The sequence below is a fragment of the Somniosus microcephalus genome, chromosome 2 (assembly GCF_052327205.1).
Source record: "Somniosus microcephalus isolate GS21.2 chromosome 2, FLI_Smic_1.0, whole genome shotgun sequence".
Classification (NCBI taxonomy): domain Eukaryota; kingdom Metazoa; phylum Chordata; class Chondrichthyes; order Squaliformes; family Somniosidae; genus Somniosus; species Somniosus microcephalus.
In genome coordinates this window covers 344,699,895-344,714,414 of record NC_140988.1, presented here as the reverse complement: position 1 = coordinate 344,714,414, position 14,520 = coordinate 344,699,895, and the positions used below count along the sequence as shown (strand labels likewise).

Below are 14,520 nucleotides of genomic sequence, written 5' to 3'. Positions count from 1 at the left end.
TCCATCACTTATGAGTAACTCAGGAATAATCTGTTGTTAAGGTTATGGGGGTGAATTTCCACAGGGTTCTCCCGGAATGGCAGACAAGTTCCTTATATGTGTAAATGGGGTCTTTTAGGCCCCCTTCTGAAATCTGACTGTGGTGAGCGGAGTAAGCGATGAGCCTGCCCCACTCAGGATTCTTCAATTGGTAGCCCGCCCCACCGTACGCAGTGGGCCGCCAATAAAAGGTACAATTTTTTAACCTTCCTGTGAAGACGCATCGCCACCTTCCTGTCCGAAACCGGGCTCTGACGAATTTCCATCCCAGAATGACATTTATAACAAATGTAATAAAATGTTCAGACTGGAAAAGGTAATAAATCATCTTGTTACATAGAAACATAGAAGATAGGAGCAGGAGTAGGCCATTCGAGCCTGCTCCGCCATTCAACGAGATCATGGCTGATCATCCAAACCCTAGCACCCGGTCCCTACACCGACAGCCATCCCACCCAAGCCCTATCCCCGTAACCCCACGTATTTAATCCCCCCTAACACTAAGGGTCAATTTTTATCATGGCCAATCAACCTAACCCGCACATCTTTGGACTGTGGGAGGAAACCGGAGCACCTGGAGAAAACCCACGCAAACACGGGGAGAATGTGCAAACTCCACACAGACAGTCACCCGAGGCCGGATTTGAACCCGGGTCCCTGGCGCTGTGAGGCAACAGTGCTAACCACTATGCCACCGTGCTGCCCCTGTTGCGACACTGTGTGGCCAAAAATCTACCATATTTATCTTTAGTGAAGCTGGACTTATGCTTTTATACAATGAATGACTTGGGCATCACAGAGTAGGCAATCAAGATCTTCACCTTAATATCAAATTGTAAACTATCTTCATTTGAAAAGCCTGTGTGGTAAGCTCATGGGAATCAGTAATTTTCTTCAAAGAAAACAATGACAAATGCTGGAAATATGAAATAAAAACAGAGAATGCTGGAAATAGACAGCAGATCTGCCACCAACTGTAAAGAGGTAAGACAGGTTCATGTTTCGGGTGTTGATCCATCATCAGAACTACCGACCTGCTGTGTACTTATCGCATTTTCAGTTTCTATAATAGGTTTTTATAGCCTAAGGATTTAACATCTGAGAAACTAGATTGCTTCATTCTATTGACTATAAGCTTCAGGCAGGCGACAAGTGTGTTTTAAAAGTTCTTCCCGTTTCTGAGGCAGGTTTACTTTGTTGGGCAGGAAACAGCGAGTATTTCTCTATGAGGGCAAACTGAAGTACAAGGGCTTCTCAAGCAATCATACTGCTATCAGAATCACCCTGGTTTTAACTCTTCAAAACTCTGCCATATCTCTGCAAACATCCCTTGCCGGGGAAAGAACACATCTGTGAGTCTTTTGATAGTGGCAACAGTCCACATTCTCCCTAAAAGGGCCAATGTCTTTGAAACTCCATTTTGGATGTCTAAGTGGAATTGGCCTTAGAAGCTAAGCTAGCTAGGAATTACTTTTACGTGCAGATTTCATGTCCAAGGGAAATATTTCAGCTTGTGGACATCTCATTGCCAAAGCAAGTCCATAATCTCATCTAATTCTATGTGCCTGCTATGTATTAGTCTGCAAGAGGCATTATGCCTCCTGCAGAAATGTTCTATCTTTAAAGCATCTTTACATAGGGCTCTGGGTCCCCCATAGGCTCCTGATTGTGGATGTATCTGTAAACAAGGACTGACTGGAAGTTGTAGTCTAGTAATGGGTACGGTAACATAGTGGTTACGCTATTGGACTAGTAATTCCAAAGGGCTGGACTAATGATCTGGAGTTCAAATCCCACCACGGCAGCTGGGGAATTTAAATTCAATTAAATAAATCTGGAATAAAAGGCTAGTATCAGTATTGGTGACCACGAAACTACCGGATTGTAGTAAAAACCCATCTGGTTCACCAATGTCCTTTAGGGAAGGAAATCTGCCACCCTTACCCGGTCTGGCCAATATGTGAGTCCACAAATGTGGCTGACTCTTAACTACCCTCTGAAATGGCCCAGTTGCATTCAAGAAGGTGGCTCACCACCTCCTTCTCAAGGGCAATCAGACAATAAATGCTGGTCTTGCCAGCGACATCCACATCCCATGAATGAATATTTAAAAAAGGAACCACATAGCTAAACGTTGCTTCCAGTCCAGGGATGTTAGTTTCTCACCAGGACCCCAATTCCAAGAGAACATTTGTGAATGCAGGTAAAAAAAACTGGATCCAGTTAATACTCGTAGTTCTTCATTTATGTCTGAATATAAATACTTTTACTTGTCAGGCATAGCTGATTAACAGTGGAACTTTACAGATCAAAGAACCCCCTCCTCCCAGAAAGCAGTCAGCTTTCTTTTTAGAATCTAAAAACTTTACCTTTGATGCAAAGAACTTTCTAGTTTTGCAATGTAGTTCTTCAGTTCTATATGTTCACTGTAAAATAAGCAAATACATGGTGCATTATTGAACCTAGAGTTATGATTACATTACAACTTGGAACGTATGGAGCTGTCAATGTTGCTCTGGTTTCATTATCATTAATACTGTGGTGTTTAATCACAATGTTCTAACAAGAAAATGTATCTTGTAGTTTGATGTTCAACCAACCTAACAAATCTGTGGGGTAGAAATTCTGCAAGGGTTCTTCAGATCTCTCACTGTAACATCATCTATGGCAAATGTCTGCTTTGTGATGTCTTAAGTGTTATATCTGCAGTGTGATGAAGGCTCTCAAAACTTAAGACATAAATTGAGCTTAGTGATCTCCTGTGCTGTTTATTTCTTTTTCTGTAACTGTTTCTCTGCTTCCTTTAGTAACAATACTGTGGAGGAGGAATTCCTGCAGTGTTTACGGGATGGTTTCCTGGACCAATGAGGAACCAACCAGAGATCAGGCCATCTTAGACTGGGTATTATGTAACGAGAAAGGATTAATTAGCAATCTTGTTGTACGAGGCCCCTTGGGTCGGAGCGATCATAATATGATCGAATTCTTCATTAAGATGGAGAATGAAGTGGTTGACTCAGAGACTAGGGTCCTAAATTTAAATAAAGGAAACTACGATGGTCTGAGGAGCGAGTTGGGTAGGATTGATTGGGGAATGTCACTCAAAGGGTTGACGATGGATAGGCAATGGCAAACATTCAAAGACCGAATGGATGAACTACAGAATTTGTTCATCCCAGTTTGGCATAAAAATAAAACAAAAAAGGTGACTCAACCGTGGCTAACAAGGGAAATTAGGGATAGCATAAGATCCAAGGAGAGGACATATAAATTGGCCAGAAAAAGCAATAATCCTGAGGATTGGGAGCAGTTTAGGATTCAACAAAGGAGGACAAAGGGATTAATTAAGAAGGGGAAAATAGAATATGAGAGTAAGCTTGCAGGGAACATAAAAACTGACTGTAAAAGCTTTTATAGATATGTGAAGAGAAAAAGATTGGTGAAGTCAAGCGTAGGTCCCTTGCAGTCAGAATCAGGGGAATTTATAATGGGGAACAAAGAAATGGCGTACCAACTAAATACATATTTTGGTTCTGGTCTTCACAAAGGAGGACACAAATAACCTCCCAGAGATGCTGGGGAACATAGGGTCTGATGAAAGGGCGGAACTGAAAGAAATCAGTATTTGTAGGGAAATGGTGTTAGGAAAATTGATGGGACTGAAGGCCGATAAATCCCCAGGACCTGATAATCCACATCCTAGGGTACTTAAGGAAGTGGCCCTAGAAACAGTAGATGCATTGCTGGTCATCTTCCAGAACTCAATAGACTCTGGAACAGTACCCATGGATTGGAGGGTAGCTAATGTTACCCCACTATTCAAAAAAGGTGGTAGAGAAAAAGCGGGGAATCGGTAGTGGGGAAAATGCTAGAGTCCATTATAAAAGATGTAATAGCAGAGCACCTTGAGTATTGTGTGCAGTTTTGGTCACCTTATCTGAGGAAGGACGTTCTTGCCATGGAAGGTGTGCAGCGAAGATTCACCAGGCTGATACCTGGGATGGCAGGAATGACGTATGAGGAGAGATTGTGTCGATTGGGCTTATACTCACTGGAGTTTAGAAGATTGAGAGAGGATCTCATCGAAACCTATAAAATTCTGACAGGCCTGGACAGACTAGATGTAGGAAGGATGTTTCCGATGGCCGGGGAGTCCAGAACCAGGGGTCATAGTCTAAGGATAAGGGGTAAGCCATTTAGGACTGAAATGAAGAGGAATTTCTTCACCCAGAGAGTGGTGAACCTGTGGAGTTCTCTGCCACAGAGGGCGGTGGAGGCCAGTTCATTAAATATATTCAAGAAGGAGTTGGATATATTTCTTAAGGCTAAAGGGATCAAGGGATATGAGGAGAAGGCAGGGAGAGGGTACTGAATTTGGATGATCTGCCATGATCTCATTGAATGGCGGAGCAGGCTCGAGGGGCAGAATGGCCTACTCCTGCTCCTATCTTCTATGTTTCTATGAATGATAGAGGAGAGGTGAGAGAGGCAGCGCTCGACATCAGCGTAGCTGAATGCTGGGAGAGGTGAGAGAGGCAGCGCTCGACATCAGGGTAGCTGAATGCCAGGAGAGGCGAGAGAGGCAGCACTCGACATCAGGGTAGCTGAATGCTGGGAGAGGTGAGAGAGGCAGCGCTCGACATCAGGGTAGCTGAATGCTGGGAGAGGTGACGGAAGCAGCGCTCGACATCAGGGTAGCTGAATGCTGGGAGAGGCGAGAGAGGCAGCGCTCGACATCAGCGTAGCTGAATGCTGGGAGAGGTGAGGGAGGCAGCGCTCGACATCAGGGTAGCTGAATGCTGGGCGAGGTGAGAGAGGCAGCGCTCGACATCAGCATAGCTGAATGCTGGGAGAGGTGAGGGAGGCAGCGCTCGACATCAGGGTAGCTGAATGCTGGGCGAGGTGAGAGAGGCAGCGCTCGACATCAGGGTAGCTGAATGCTGGGCGAGGTGAGAGAGGCAGCGCTCGACATCAGCATAGCTGAATGCTGGGAGAGGTGAGGGAGGCAGCGCTCGACATCAGGGTAGCTGAATGCTGGGCGAGGTGAGAGAGGCAGCGCTCGACATCAGGGTAGCTGAATGCTGGGAGAGGTGAGAGAGGCAGCGCTCGACATCAGGGTAGCTGAATGCTGGGCGAGGTGAGAGAGGCAGCGCTCGACATCAGGGTAGCTGAATGCTGGGAGAGGTGAGAGAGGCAGCGCTCGACATCAGGGTAGCTGAATGCTGGGAGAGGTGAGAGAGGCAGCGCTTGACATCAGGGTAGCTGAATGATAGAGGAGAGGTGAGAGAGGCAGCGCTCGATATCAGGGTAGCTGAATGCTGGGAGAGGCGAGAGAGGTAGCACTCGACATCAGGGTAGCTGAATGCTGGGAGAGGTGAGAGAGGCAGCGCTCGACATCAGGGTAGCTGAATGCTGGGAGAGGTGAGAGAGGCAGTGCTCGACATCAGCATAGCTGAATGCTGGGAGAGGTGAGAGAGGCAGCGCTCGACATCAGGGTAGCTGAATGCCGGGAGAGGTGAGAGAGGCAGCGCTTACATCAGGGTAGCTGAATGCTGGGCGAGGTGAGAGAGGCAGCGCTCGACATCAGGGTAGCTGAATGCTGGGAGAGGGGAGGGAGGCAGCGCTCGACATCAGGGTAGCTGAATGCTGGGAGAGGTGAGGGAGGCAGCGCTTACATCAGGGTAGCATTCGACTGAGCATGGCAATAAGGTGCCTAAGCAAAACTGAAGTCCATGGGAGTCAAAAAAATAAACCTTCCCAATGGTTGGAGCCATACCTGACTCAAAAAAAGATGGTTTTAGTTGTCGGGGGCAAATCATCACCACCATAGAACATCACTGCTGGAGTTCATCATCTTCAGCTACTTCATTAATAAACCTCCCTCCATCATAAAGTCAGAAGTGGATCTGCTTGTCCCTGATTCCACACTGTTCAGTTCCATTCACAACTCCTCTGATAATGATTTAGGGTATTGAGTTGTATTAGTGGAACCATTCAATACAAGTCAAAGGACACAATTATATCATTTATACAGGGCCTTCGTCAGACCGCATCTAGAGTACTGCACCCAGTTTTGGTCCCCTCACAGGGTAACTGATATAGTGGCATTGGAAAAGGTCCAGCAGAGAGCTACAAGAATGATTCCTAGCTTAAAGAACCTTAGTTACTCAGATAGGCTTAAAGAGCTGGATCTATTTTCTTTAGAGCAGCGTAGACTTAGAAGAGATCTGATAGAGATATATAAAATGATGAAAGGGTTGGATTGCATACCTGATAGATTATTTCAGTTTGACAGATTGGAGAGGACCAGGGGACATCCATAAAAACACAGTAAAACAGGAGCAGGAGTAGGCCATTCGGCCCTTCGAGCCTGCTCCGCCATTCAATATGATCATGGCTGATCCTCTATCTCAATACCATATTCCCGCTCTCTCCCCATACCCCTTGATGTCTTTTCTGTCTAGAAATCTATCTATCTCCTTCTTAAATATATTCAGTGACTTGGCCTCCACAGCCTTCTGTGGTAGAGAATTCCACAGGTTCACCACTCTCTGAGTGAAGAAATTTCTCCTCATCTCAGACCTAAATGTCCTACCCCGTATCCTGAGACTGTGACCCCTCGTTCTAGACCCTCCAGCCAGGGGAAACATCCTCCCTGCATCCAGTCTGTCTAGCCCTGTCAGGATTTTATACGTTTCAATGAGATCCTCTCTCATTCTTCTAAACTCTAGTGAATAAAGGCCTAGTCGACCCAATCTCTCCTCATACGACAGTCCTGCCATCCCAGGAATCAGTCTGGTGAACCTTCGTTGCACTCCCTCTATGGCAAGTATATCCTTTCTTAGGTAAAGAGACCAAAACTGCACACAATACTCAAGGTGTGGTCTCACCAAGGCACTGTACAACTGTCGTAAGACATCCTTGCTCCTGTACTCAAATCCTCTTGCAATGAAGGCCAACATACCATTTGCCTTTGCATTTAAACTACGCAGGGGTAGCAATAGGTTAGATGTTAGGCAGTTTTTCTTTTCCCAGAGAGTAGTGAGCCTCAGGAATGCCGACTTGAGTGGTGTGTGCTGACTCTCTGCACGCCTTCAAAAGGGAGCTGGAATGGTTCTTGGCTGGGGCAGAAATCGCATCATTTAAAAGGTAAGTGGTTTAACAATTAACATACACATGGTAAAAGTGATCTCCTGCACTGCTTTCGATCACCTGAGGGGGTCGGAGAGGAATTTTCCAAATTTCTTTTTCCCTTATTGGCCCTGGGATTTTTTTCTGGGTTTTATTTGCCTCTCCCAGGAGATTACGTGGCTGCTGGTCGGGGTCGGGGCCGGGCGGGGGTGGTCGGAAGTGTCTATTCATGATGCTTCAAGCATCGTGAGTGCGGGCAGGTTTGCTGGACCAGCAGGTCTTTTCCTATCTGTCATTTTTGTAGGTTTGTATAAGTTGAGGTATAGAGGTGATGCCAAACCTATACAAATTATTGGTTAAGCTGCAGTTAGCATATTGGCTAAATCTGGCAGAGCTGCCTTTTATAGAACCTGCCTAATTTTCATTCCATTGAGAGTTGTTTGAACTTGGAATGCCTCCCAGAAACAGTGGTGGAAGTAAAATGCATAATAGTTTTATAAAAGGAAGTGCCTAGCAATCTGAAAAATAAAAGTATAAAGGGGTAGAGGAATTGGCCAGGGGAATGGGACTAAGTGGCTCTTTCAGAAAGCCAGCACAGGTACGATGGGCTTAATTATCTCATTCTGTGCAGTAAAATTCTACGATCCTAACAGTTACACTCACACCTACAAAGGCATATACAGAACCATACAAACATCATAAAAATTTAGTTGAAATGTAGGCTTAGTTGGAAGGTGTGTCTTGGAAGCCAGAATTCTAACTTTTGTCCCTTTTCTATAATTTTAGGTTTAAAACGCAAGTCTGTCTGCATTATTAGTGGCCCAGAACAAGATAGTACCTCACACCACTAAGTGTCCGTCTCACCAAGAATTGCAAGCACCAAAACAGTTACACATATCCCAGAGAATAAACATAGTGCGGTAGCAGCACCAAGTGAGTCACAGTGCATAGGTGAGGAGGAATGAGTGGTGAAGGCAGAGGATAGAAACATAGAAACATAGAAGATAGGAGCAGGAGTAGGCCATTCGGCCCCTCGAGCCTGCTCCACCATTCAATGAGATCATGGCTGATCATTGAAATTCAGTACCCTATTCCTCCTTCTCCCCATATCCCTTGATCCCTTTAGCCTTAAGAAATATATCTAACTCCTTCTTGAATATAGAAACATAGGCCTAGAAATTCAGTTGGTTGCGCCAGCCGTTAGCGCCTTAGGAGGAGTAGATGTCGGGCGCTAGGCGGGTAGCGCCCGGGCGCAGCACGAACTGCACCTCGCCCCAACTTCACCAGAGATTTAGCGGCGGCGCAAAGTCTTTGCGCGCGCTCAGCTACGCGTGCAGATCATGACGTCATTTCCTCGTGCAACGCCCTTTGTGCGCCCCCAACCGGAACTTCAGTGGCAACGCCCCATTGTGCGCCTGGCGCCCCTAGCGACTGTTAGAGTGGAATGGTGCTCAGCCGATGCGGGGCGCGGGGGGCGCAAATTAAAGGGCACTCCTCCTGCAATATAAAAGGCTGCCATTTCGCAGCACTCCCTCTTGCGAAACGGATCTTTGGAGAGAGACCAAGGTAGATAGCTTTCTGCTTTGGCCCAACACTCGGACAGGTACTTCTGGCTTCAGGCCACAGCTTTCCACTAGTCTTTGCCTTCATTGACATCTCATTGTTTGCCAGCATATTATGGGGGCTGCAATGGGTGTCAACGCTGGCTTTCTCAATTACATCCAAAGGGCTCACAGACGCCGTGAGAGAGTGGCAGCCCTGGCTAGACGGAGAGGGGGCAACAGGCGTCGGCAAAGGAGGCCTTACCCACCCAGGGTATACCGCCAGCAGTTCTCCTATCTCAACATGTCTGAGGAGCAGTGTGTTCGGAGGCTGCGATTCAGAAGGGACGTGGTCACAGAGATCTGCCAGCTGCTTGGCGGTGATCTGCAGCCACAGCTGAGGTGCAGGACGTCTCTGTCGGTGGCAGTGAAGGTGACGGTGGCTCTCAACTTCTATGCCACCGGCTCCTTCCAATCCGCTACTGGGGACATTGCCAACATCTCCCAGTTCGCCGTGCATTGCTGCATCCGCCAGGTGACCAATGCCCTTTTCAAAAGGAGACGTCAGTTCATCTCCTTCTCCATGGCCCTTGCCAAGCAGCAACAGCGTGCAATGGGCTTTGCAGCATTCGCGGGCTTCCCCATGGTGCAGGGCGCCATTGACTGCACGCATGTGGCTTTGCGGGCACCTCTGGAGAATGCCGAGGATTACCGCAACCGGAAGGGCTACCATTCGCTGAACGTCCAGCTGGTGTGTGACCACAGGCAGCTCATCCTAGCTGTCAATGCCCGCTTTCCAGGCAGCAGCCACGATGCCTTCATCCTGCGACAGACTTCTGTGGCAGACATGTTCCAGGCCCAGCCTCACCCACGAGGATGGCTTATCGGGGACAAAGGCTATCCTTTGTGCACCTGGCTGATGACCCCGCTCCGTGCGCCCAGCACCCCTGCTGAAGAGGGATACAACGAGAGCCATCAAGCGACCAGGAACATCATCGAACAAACAATCGGCGTCCTGAAGCAACGGTTCCACTGTCTGGATCGTTCCGGTGGAACCCTACAGTATTCGCCGGAGCGAGTCTCCCATTTCGTGGTCGTTTGCTGCATGCTGCACAACCTGGCTATCCGCAGGACTCAGCCACTGCCACCACAGATTGGAGGACCACCTGAGGAGGAGGAGGAGGAGGAGGAGGAGGAGGACCAGCACAGGAGGGAGGCAGAAAGTGCAAGGGCCGCCCGTCGCCGGCTTATTGAACGTCAGTTCTAGGCCCCCTCTCAGGGACTGGCTTGTGCCAATGTCAGCAGATGAATGTAGCCGCTCCACAAGCCCTCAGCCGAGCAGGGCAACCAGGACTTAACCAAAAAACCATGCACACTGCAATTTAACAGCAATAATTTATTGAAAACCTCTGCCCTTCCCACATTACATGCTCATGTGGAGAAGCCCCCTCCAAAAACACAAAACTACCAGTCTCGGCCTTACAAAAAGAAAGAAACACACCAGTCTCGGCCTTACACAAAGAAAGAAAGATCTTGGCCTTACACAAAGAAAGAAAGACACCAGTCTCGGCCTTACACAAAAACAACTGCACCAGTGTCGGCCTTACAACAAGCACCAGGCATTTGTGCATACCTCTACTTTTTGCCCTGCGAGGGCGATGCCTTGCGCATCCTTGCCTGGCCCCTGCCCGCCCTGCTGCTCCTCCTCAATGGGAGCCCAGTGGCTGCAGCAAGGCTGGGGGAAGGCTGCTGAGGGGCAGATGGCGAGATGGCAGATGCCCTTGGGGGTCGGCCTGCACCAGCTCTGGCCTTGGAGTGTCCGGCTGCTGACTGCTCCAACTCTGGCTGGGCGGCAGCAGTCTGTCCAGCAGCTCGTGGCAGCTGCAATGGCGGAGTGGCAGTGTCGGCTGCAGGAATGGTGGCAACCTGGCAGATCGCAGGTGCTCGCTGGTCGCCTGACACATTGGCACTCGCACGGGCCAGCACTGCAGCATGCGCAGCAAACAGCAGAAGGACAGACTGCTGGGCTGCTGCTGCGCGGCGAGTGCCCTGGCGATGCCTGGCTGATCCAGCGATGGTGGCAGCAGTTAGTGCCCGTGTGGCCCTGGTCTGTGTCCGCATGACACCAGCCAGTGAATGGACGGCATGACAGCACTTGGCTAGAAGCCGACTGTGCTGCCGCGAAGTCCTGCAGACTCCTGGCCTGTGCTGCCGCGATGTCCTGCAGACTCCTGGCCTGTGCTGCACTGAATAGTTCCAGACTCCTGGCCTGTGCTGCACTGAATAGTTCCAGACTCCTGGCCTGTGCTGCACTGAATTGTTGCAGACTCCTGGCCTGTGCTGCCCCGAATTCCTGCACACTCCTTGCCAGTGACTCTATGGAGTCAGGCATCCTTGCCACTGCAGCCATGAGCTCAGTGTGCCTGCGCTCAGCCTGGACGGCCATTTCCTCTAGGAGGCGCACCTCCTCTGCGCTGACCGTCGCAGGACTGGAGGCCGCACTCACCCTCTGGGGAGAAGTCCGCCGAGCTTCCCCACCCCTCCCGCGTTGCTGCAGGCCGCTGGGCCCCGGAGCTTCACTCTCCTCCGACCCTACCCCCCGGCTCCCCTCCAGGGAAGACGTGTCCCCTACATCGCCATGGGCTGGCGCGGCTGAGGGTGGCACTGATGGGCCGGCTTCCTCTTCCTCCTCCTCGTCTTCCGAAGGGCTGACAGTGGCAGCTTGAGGGCCCGCCTCCTCACCTGGCGATTCACCATCTGAAAGCAGGAAGGCACAAGAGTAGCTTTAGAGTGAGGACAGGGCGGCAGCGAGGGAGGCATGAGTGGTGCCATTCACCGCATTGGTCGGACAGTGGCAAAGGATGCTGATCTGATGCGCAAGTGGAACGAGAGAGGTCCAAAAGGTGATGCCCTTACCATTGGTGCCCAGAACAGGGTCGGCATCTCCACTGGCGACGGGGCCAATCAGCCGGCCTCCCATAATGCGCTCCACACGCTGGTCGAGGTCGGAGAGCTCTTTGAGGTCAGGACGGCCTCCCCCGGTCTCAGTTCGGTTGCGCCGGTTGTGCGCAACCTTGGCCTGCAAGAGAAAGGACGGCCTCTAAGTACAGTGTGTAGCCCTGATCTTGTCTGCACTGCCTCCCATGGTCGAATAGCTTGGACTGTGTGAAGCCCTGATCTTGTCTGCAATGCCTCCCATGGTCAAATAGCTAGTACGGTGTGAAGCCCTGATCTTGTCTGCAATGCCTCCCATGGTCGAATAGCTTGGACAGTGTGTAAAGTGCTGAATGTGCAATTGATTTTCATGCCAGTCCCATAGCTGCTGGATGAGGGCTGGCCATTAGGGCTTTCAGGTCCCTTTGCCCATAATGTGAGGTGCACATGCAAGGATGAGGAGGACACTGGAAAGGGAACTCACCCTGACAACCCGAGTGAGGTCGTTGAACTTCTTCCGGCATTGCACAGGAGTCCTGGCAACCACGCTGTTGGAAGACACCCTGTTGGACACCTCCCTCCAGGCTTTCCGGTAGGCGCTGGGCAGCGGCCTCTTGCCACCTTCTGGGAACAAAACATGGCGCCTGAGCTCCACTCCGCCAACCAGCACCCTCAGGTCACCGTCGCTGAAGCGCTGCGCTCTCTCCCTGGCCTTCTCCATAGTCCTGGGCGTGGTACAGGTGAATCTGAAGTGGTCAGGCCTAGGTTGAGGGCTGCAGTGTGCAGGGCGTGGCAGGCAAACAAATCCACCCTCCCCCTTTAAGAGATGACCGGCGCCAGAGTGTCTGCCGTCAATCAAGAACTCGCCGCACCTGCGCTGCGCCCGGCCTCGGGGCTATCGCTCAGCACCGCCGGCTTAGTGCCTAAAGATAGTCATGCATCACCTGTTTTAGCGCAGCAGCAACATCTTGGGACGATGCGACTGAATATCGGCGAAGGGGGCGCGACTTTGCGCCGGGCGCAAACTTTAGCGGCCGCCCGACTTTACCGCCCCAAAAGTGGCTATACTGAATTTCTAGGCCATAGAAACATAGAAGATAGGAGCAGGAGTAGGCCATCCCCGTGTTTGCGTGGGTTTTCTCCGGGTGCTCCGGTTTCCTCCCACAGTCCAAAGATGTGCGGGTTAGGTTGATTGGCTATGATAAATTGACCCTTAGTGTTAGGGGGATTAAATAGGTGGGGTTACAGGGGTAGGGTGGGATATGTGTTGGGGTTACGGGGATCGGGTGGGGTATGTGTCGGTGCAGGCTCGATGGGCCGAAATGGCCTCTATCTGCACTGTGGGGTTTCTGTGATTCTATGATTAGGCCCTTCGAGCCTGCTCCGCCATTCAGTGAGATCATGGCTGATCATCCAAATTCAGTACCCTGTCCCTGCCTTCTCCCCATATCCCTTGATCCCTTTAGCCTTAAGAAATATATCCAACTCTTTCTTGAATATATTTAATGAACTGGCCTCCACCGCCCTCTGGGGCAGAGAATTCCACAGGTTCACCACTCTCTAGGTGAAGAAATTCCTCCTCATTTCAGTCCTAAATGGCTTACCCCTTATCCTTAGCCTATGACCCCTGGTTCTGGACTCCCCGGCCATCAGAAACATCCTTCCTGCATCTAGTCTGTCCAGGCCTGACAGAATTTTATAGGTTTCGATGAGATCCCCTCTCAATCTTCTAAACTCCAGTGAGTATAAGCCCAATCGACACAATCTCTCCTCATACGTCATATCAAAGTTTGCAGATGATACTAAGATGGGAGGGAAAGTAGTGAGTGAGGAGGACATAAAAAACCTGCGGTTAGGGTCAGATCAGCCATGATCTTATTGAATGGCGAAGCAGGCTCGAGGGGCCGATTGGCCTACTCCTGCTCCTATTTCTTATGTTCTTATTCCTGCCATCCCAGGTATCAGCCTGGTGAATCTTCGCTGCACTCCTTCCATGGCAAGCACATCCTTCCTCAGGTAAGGCGACCAAAACTGCACACAATACTCAAGGTGTGGTCTCACCAAGGCCCTGTACAACTGTAGCAAGACATCCTTGTTCCTGTACTCGAACCCTCTTGCTACGAAGGCCAACATACCATTTGCCTTCTTAACCGCCTGCTGCACCTGCATGCTTACCTTCAGCGACTGGTGCACAAGAACACCCAGGTCTCTTTGCACTTCCCCTTCTCCCAATCTATTGCCATTCAAATAATAATCTGCCTTCCTGTTTTTGCCACCAAAGTGGATAACCTCACATTTATCCACATTATAGTGCATTTGCCATGTTTCTGCCCAATCACCCAACCTGTCCAAATCGTACTGGAGTTTCACGACATCCTCCTCACAGCTTACCCTCCCACCCAGCTTTGTGTCGTCTGCAAACTTGGAGATATTAGATCTAGTTCCTTCGTCTTGATCATTTATATATATTGTGAATAGCTGGGGTCCTAGGACCGATCCCTGCGGTAGCCCACTAGTCACTGCCTGCCAGTCGGAAAAAGAGCCGTTTATTCCAACTCTTTGCTTCCTGTCTGCCAACCAGCTCTCTATCCAAGTCAGTACCTTGCCCCCAATCCCATGTGCCTTAACTTTACACGCTAATCTCTTATGCGGGACCTTATCGAAAGCCTTCTGAAAGTCCAAATACACCACATCCACTGGTTCTCCCTTATCTATTCTACCAGTTACATCCTCAAAAAACTCCAGTAGTCAAGCACGATTTACCTTTTGTAAATCCATGTTGACTTTGTCCGATCCTGTCACTGTTTTCCAAGTGCTCTGCTATTACATCTTTTATAATGGACTCTAGCATTTTCCCCACTACCGATGTCAGGCT

At 49.8% G+C, this 14,520-nt stretch overlaps 1 protein-coding gene across 2 annotated transcripts in view; it reads right to left on the bottom strand.

The window, feature by feature from the left end:
- rnf212 (ring finger protein 212) overlaps positions 1 to 14,520 on the bottom strand; it is a 171,696-nt gene that overhangs the window by 92,732 nt on the left and 64,444 nt on the right. For both annotated transcript variants that reach the window (XM_085975479.1, XM_085975480.1), the window contains exon 7: positions 2,409 to 2,465. In XM_085975479.1, coding sequence (XP_085831605.1) covers positions 2,409 to 2,465 — 57 coding nt within the window. The remainder of the gene's footprint in view (positions 1 to 2,408; positions 2,466 to 14,520) is intronic.